This window comes from Equus quagga, unplaced genomic scaffold (genome assembly GCF_021613505.1).
Source record: "Equus quagga isolate Etosha38 unplaced genomic scaffold, UCLA_HA_Equagga_1.0 HiC_scaffold_9034_RagTag, whole genome shotgun sequence".
Lineage (NCBI taxonomy): Eukaryota > Metazoa > Chordata > Mammalia > Perissodactyla > Equidae > Equus > Equus quagga.
Genome location: NW_025794915.1, coordinates 1 through 6,669, shown reverse-complemented (window position 1 = coordinate 6,669; position 6,669 = coordinate 1). Strand labels below are relative to the sequence as shown.

The following is a 6,669-nucleotide window of genomic DNA, read 5'->3' as shown; positions in this document are numbered from 1 at the left end:
CCCAGAGGGACTTAACAGATATTGACAGAATATTGCATCCAAAAGCAGCAGAATGCACATTCTTCTCAAGTGCACCTGCAATGTTTTCCAGGATTGATCATATGTTAGGCCAAGACAGTGATTTAAATGGGGAAAAACTGGTGGGGAGAAACCCAAGTGCATCCACAGGATAATTGATCACTAAATTATGTTACAACTCTCGATAAGAAATACTGAACCAATTATATAATCAACATGGATGAAAGTCAAATAGAAAATACTGAGTGAAAATTTAAGTTGATGAATGCATTATACAAGCCACTTATCTAAGTTTTAAAAGCCTCCATAAATACCATATATTATTTATGGTCAAACACCACATAGCAAGAGAATAATTCTATTTTGGGAATCATATACATTAAGGTCAGAATATTAATAAATTGTGGAGGTACAAGCAATCGAGAGAGAAGCAGCCTTAACTGCTTCTTAATTTTATTAAAAAATTTTGACACAATTTTGGGTAATATATTATTTCTGTATCATTCTGTAGGTTTGAAATGTTAGAAACATTTTTTTAAGAGCTGGTATGCCACAAAGTGAATCAAGGGTCCCATAGTGATTCTTCACAATCAGGTCCTCAAAGATGCAAGGATTTGACAATTCAAGGCTCCAGGATGAAATTCAGGTTTTATGCAATTATCTCTAGTCATGCACATATACAAGGACAGGAAACAAATATTAAGACTGATGTAAGATATAGAAGTTTTTGAACACTATTCCCATGGGAACAACTCTCGAGGAAGATCTGCCATCTTCTCCTGGAATATTCTATCAAAGGCTTCAGCTTGGGCCACCGTGAAGTGATTTTTCCAGTCCCCAGTAATGCCTACAAACATGAAATAGAGACTCAGATCAGATCTGGGTGTAAGTCGCAGGTCCCCAACACATCTCCTCCAGTTGACACGGAAATTGTAGCCAATAGAGCAGAATGTCCGATGGCTCAATGGTGGGCCTTTATACTGCCTGGAAATCATACCCATGACACTTCCACTGGCCTGGAAACAATTTTCTATGTTCTCCTCTCTCCCAACAAATCCTGTATACAATTCATCAGCAAAACTGTGGCCATATCCTCTGATACATCCTGGATCTGGCCACTTCTCACCACCTCCATTTCTACCACCTTGGCCCAAGCCAACATCATGTCTCACATGGATTATTGTGTTAGATCTATGACTAGTCTCTCTGTTTTTGATCTTTCTCCTTTATAAGTTAATCTCAGCATGGCCGCCATCTTGATTCCTTGAGAACCTAAGCCGGATCATGTCCCTTCCTGCTCGGGTTCTCCAAGGACTTCTGGTTTCACTCAGTGAAAGGGCTCATGGCTTCAGGTGGTTTGGTCCCGTCATTGTCTGATTGTCATCTCCTATGACCATCCACTTGCTCACCCTACTCCCTTACGGAGTCTTCTGATTCTGCCTCACACATTCCCCCTCCTCAGGCTGTGTGCATTTCCAGTCTTTTCTTCCTGGAAGGCATTTCTCTCAGACACATCCATGTCTTCCTGGTTTGCTTCTTTGACGTCTTTATTCCAACGCAACTTCCAGTGAGGTTCTCTCCCACCACCCAGTTTAAAACTGTAAATTCCCTTCCTTGCTGTATTTTGTTTCATAACACTTATCACATATGATTTGCTCTATGTATTTCCTGTGCGTGTGTGTGGCAAGCATCTCCAATATATGTAACTTTTAGAAAGTCACACGCTTTTCTTTTTAAATTGCCAAAGACTGAGTGTTTCAGAGAGTCACAGACACATAGTTTGTACCAAACATTTGTTGAAAAGATGACTAAAAGAATGAGGAATGTGCTATTATTATCTCCATTTTACTGAGGAGGGAAAAAAGGATTTGGAGAGTTACACAGTCAGAAAGTGATGGATGTGGATTTGAAGCCAAAGATTTTATCACCAGAAGCCATACTATTAACGATATAATTATATTAGTATTTCTATGTCATATACATTACTACTTATGTATTATATTAATATATTACAAAATTAATACATTAAATAAATATATGAGAATAATATACTATATATAAATTAATACATAAAAAGGTAAATTACATATTCTTAACTTATATGCATAGAAGTGATATAACAGAATGACCAATAAATAATTGGTGCCCTAGAAACATCCACTGTTACTCTCATGCTCATCATTATCTTCATTATTAGGACAATTTTTATTATTATTGATTTCTTAGGCTCATGTATCCATTATACTCCTCTCACATTGACAAGTTAGAAAGAGCTCTTGAGGCACCAGAATTCCTGTAAATTCAATATGGCGGCCCCCTATTAAATATCAGTCCAGATGAGAGAATCTAATGTTTCTATGAAGGGGCCTCAAGTTCCAAATCCTGCTCATTTTGGAAATCCTGGAAAACTTTTTGATGTTGCTTTCTGTTCATGTCTCTCCTTAGTCCTCAGCTCTTAAAAATTTCCCCAAACTCTTGTGTGTTCATTTTCCGGGGCTGCTAACCAGGCACCACACACTGGGCAGCTTGACAACAGAAATGCATTTTCTCACAGTTCTGGAGGCCGGAAGTCAGAGGTCAAGGTTTTGACAGAGTTGGTTCCTTCTGAGGCTGCGAAGGAGAGAGCTGTTCCAGGCCTCTGTCCTCGGCTTATAAATGGCTGTCCTCCTTCATGTCTTCACACCCTCATTCCTCTGCATGTGTCCATGTCCAAATTTCCTCCTCTTTTAAAGACCTCAGTCATATTGGATTGTGGCCCACTCTAATGACCTCATTTTAACTTAATTATTTCAGTAAAGACCCTGTCCCCAAATATACTCACCTTCTGAGTTGCTAGAGGTTAGTGCTTCACATATGGATTTTGGGGGGACACAATTCGGCCCGTAACATTTTGGATATGAAGACATCTTTATACACATTCTGTGAAGCACCAAGGTATTAATAATGGCTGAATGAGTCAAGTTTTGGACAAAGCCCATTAGAGCTTGAGGTCATCCTTAATACCTTCACTGTTCTAGTGTTAACAACTATACTTCAAAGATTCTGATATTCTGACATGTAAAAAAAAAGTCTCGCCTCTCCTTTCCTCAGTTGACTCATTCTGCATGTATTTCTTTGTTCAGGATAGTTCTCTGTGCTAAATCACCAGTGGGGTAACACCAACATGACCATCTCCAATCCTGTCCTCATTTCCCAGGGCAATCCCAGCTGGCAAGTTGGCAGGAGTAGTGAATTAGCCTGGTCAGTGTTTGTATAATGGACATGCCCCATGTCAAATTCTGAGGAGAGAGAATCTGAAGACCTCTCATAAGTCAGATGACCACGGCAGCCTAGTCAACGTCCTACCATTGGCTGAAGCCCACATCGATGCTGTGAAAAGAGACTTTGTGATAATGGCACCTGAGAACTTCTTTGGATGATGAGCAATTAGACTTGATAAATTCAAACATTCCTTAGTCCCAACTGTTAGTGCTCTGCTGTTATCACCAGTATGTCCTCCACATATTCTGATGTATTTTGAAGGCGGAGCATTTTCTTTTACCTTTTCTCAGTAGTATTCCATTCTTCTCATCTAAAAACTGACCACACAGGAGGGAAAAATTGGACATGTTGTTTTCTTTCATGACGTGAAAGGAGCTATTCTTGAGGATGGAGTTCAGTTCTTCTGGTTCTAATTTCTTGCCCAGGAATTGGCTTATCATCTCTAAGATGCTTCTTGTGTCCTAGAAGAAGTAAAAACAAGAGAGAGGATATGAAATAGAAAGAACATGGACAAGGAAATAAGAATGAGGAAACAACAATGTGACGAGAAGGAGGAGAGGAGGGAGGAAGAGAAGAACAATGTGAGAAGCAGGAAGCGATTGATTGGTTGTGACTAGGAGGAAGTAAGGGAAAACGTAAAGAGGAAGGAACACCAAGGGTAGAAAGATGCAGGATCCACATGGATTTCCCAGGATAGTTGACTTCAGGATACCTTAAAACTAAATACAGGCCCGGTGATTTCTGAAGAGACTTGTAGAAAGGCTTCTAGACAATTATGATGAGGATTAATTGAGGAGAGGTTGAGGGAGAACTTGACAAAAATCAAAGAGATTGACTTCAAATCTTGGCTGTGCCATCAATTCTTACCATTTTATATAACTAACATTTGAATAACACACAGAGGTTCACAATATCATCTCAGTAATTAGTACTTGACTCATGATCCTTGGAGATTATTAAAAAATGTCTTATAGGGGCTGGCCCCATGGCCGAGTGGTTAAGTTCGCGCTCTCCGCTGCAGGCGGCCCAGTGTTTCGTTGGTTCGAATCCTGGGCGCGGACATGACACTGCTCATCAAACCATGCTGAGGCGGCGTCCCACATGCCACAACTAGAAGGACCCACAACGAAGAATATACAACTATGTACCAGGGGGGCTTTGGGGAGAAAAAGGAAAAAATAAAATCTTTAAAAAAAAAAAAATGTCTTATAAACACAAAACTTTGCTTTGAGTCATAGACCTTCTTCTTAGAGATATAATGCTTGAAAATGTTTCTTTATCCCATGCGCCCTCTTAATGATCTAAGCAGAAGACACACAACTGTAGAAATTACTCTGATACAGGTTTATTTTGTAGCTTGAAAGCATAACTACTGGAGGGTAATGTACCTGAGGGAGTTAAACTTGTTACAGAAGCCTTCTTGGTGAAAATGAAATTCATGTGGAGGTCACAGAGGATTGGACAGAGCAGCCAGAGGAAGAGGATGGAAACTAATTCTTTCTCAGAAGCAAAAGCATGTGTTTACATTATCTTTTCTTTTCTCTGGGACAGCATTAATAGGTAAAGTTCTTCTTCCAATGGTTTAATCCCCTTCCTGGTTTTGAGCATCATCTGACCGCTTCTCCTGCCCATTACTGTTCAGTCTAGTACTTGACCTGTCAGAATAACTACACAGACTGATTTCATGACTTAGTTTTCTTCTATCAGTCAATCTTAGGTGTCAGGCAGTTGGAGACATCTCTGTAATGACACTTTTTTCACTAACCCTATCTTCTTCTTCAGTGCCCTCCCACCACTAGGTTATCAGCAGCATCTTGTATCCTACCCCTCGAAACCTTAGAACCATTGCCAGTGTGAGCAAAAGCCATTGTATTTGTGGAAAAGCTCCTTTAAATGTTGTAAGATGAAACAAAGCAAAACATATGGAGAAGGAGAGCATTGAGCTTGGGCAGTGTCAACCAGAAGCAGGGCAATGAAGACAGGGAGCTTTTCTCACTCCTAATGACCCTTCACAAGGCTCAACTTTGACTGAGAAGGTGGAATAGAGACACAGAGGAATGGAGGGAAGTTAGAGGACTGAAGATGGTGGTGAGAGGTTGTGTGCTAATCATAAGGACCACAGTTACCCGTTTCAGCTCTTCATAACTCAGTATCAGGAAGTTCTCCTTCCCTCTCATGGACATCCAGCCATGAGTGTGGTCAAACCAGGATCCATATGGCACTGCATATTGGGGAGGTAGAAAGAGGGGGTATTTACAAACTTGATGAAAACAAGGGTACATCTATTATGTTCACTCTTTTGGGCACAGTTAACAGCACAATATCTGGCACGGTTAGGTCCATCCTACCTATTTGCTGAATGAATGAGAGTAAAGATGGTTAAATATTATCCAACATCATGCATTTACCCTGTAACGAGCCTTGTTCCTTTGGAGCAGGCTGTGTACCAGTTTTCAAGGGTCTCTAAGAAGATCCTCTCTGGAGAGCCATGTGGCCTTAGGAATGGTGTTCTTCCTGCCACTAATCTGTTCAGTGTTTAGAATTTTTGTTTAATGGGTCTTTTCCAGAGCCCTTAAAGATATTTTTCTGTCTTCTTCCCTTCACGTTGCTATTGTAATTATTGTTTCTTTGGATATCATCTGTCTTTCTCCTGGTTTCAGATTTTATCTACTATTTGCTACTACAACTTTCCTAGAAACTAGGCAAAGATTAACTTGTAATAATTCTTTGTGAGGTTAGGTGTGGTTCTTTAAACTGAGATTACATCAATTCAGGAAATTCTCAGGCATGTTTCCTTGAAAATTTGTTTTCTCTATATTTTACATTATATTCTAGTGAGACAAGTCTTCTCACTCTATCCCCAGTATACTAACCAGTTCAAAATTTTTAGTGTCTGTCTCCCATACCTGAGCCTGTCTCAACTCTCATGTCCTGCAGGAAGTTAATTATGAACTGAGAGTTCTACTTAGTTATACTATCTTTCAAGAATGAGCATGAAAGAAAGACATTTTCAGACAAAATGCTGAGAAGATTTACCACTTTTGTTATGAGAGAGCTAGTCTAAGTTATACTTTATGAGTAAATAAAGTGAATTCAGGATAAAAGAACAGCCAATGAGTCAAGGAGGAAATTAAAACAGAAATATCACACAACAAAGAAAAATGGAAGCACAACATATCAAAACTCATGGGTTGCAGAAAAAGTAGTTTTAAGAGGGAATCTGATAGCTATAAACATGTACATTAAGGAAAAAAGATCTCAGATAAAAAATTTAGCTTCACACTTCAGGAACAAGAATGAGAAGAACATCCCAAGCTCAAAGCTAGCAGAAGGAAGGAAATAACAAAGTGGAGTGTGTGAAGTTAACCACTATGCCACCAGGCCGGCCCC

General features: G+C 39.6%; 1 protein-coding gene across 1 annotated transcript; it reads right to left on the bottom strand.

Moving 5' to 3' along the window:
• Positions 1-752: 752 nt before the first annotated feature.
• LOC124232636 (sulfotransferase 2A1-like) lies at positions 753-6,337 on the bottom strand. Its single transcript, XM_046649584.1, has 3 exons — positions 5,406-6,337; positions 3,560-3,740; positions 753-865 (listed from the first exon to the last, which is right to left on the bottom strand). The coding sequence occupies exons 1-3, from the start codon at positions 5,559-5,561 to the stop codon at positions 753-755; spliced, it is 450 nt and encodes a 149-aa protein (XP_046505540.1). The 5' UTR covers positions 5,562-6,337.
• Positions 6,338-6,669: the final 332 nt, after the last annotated feature.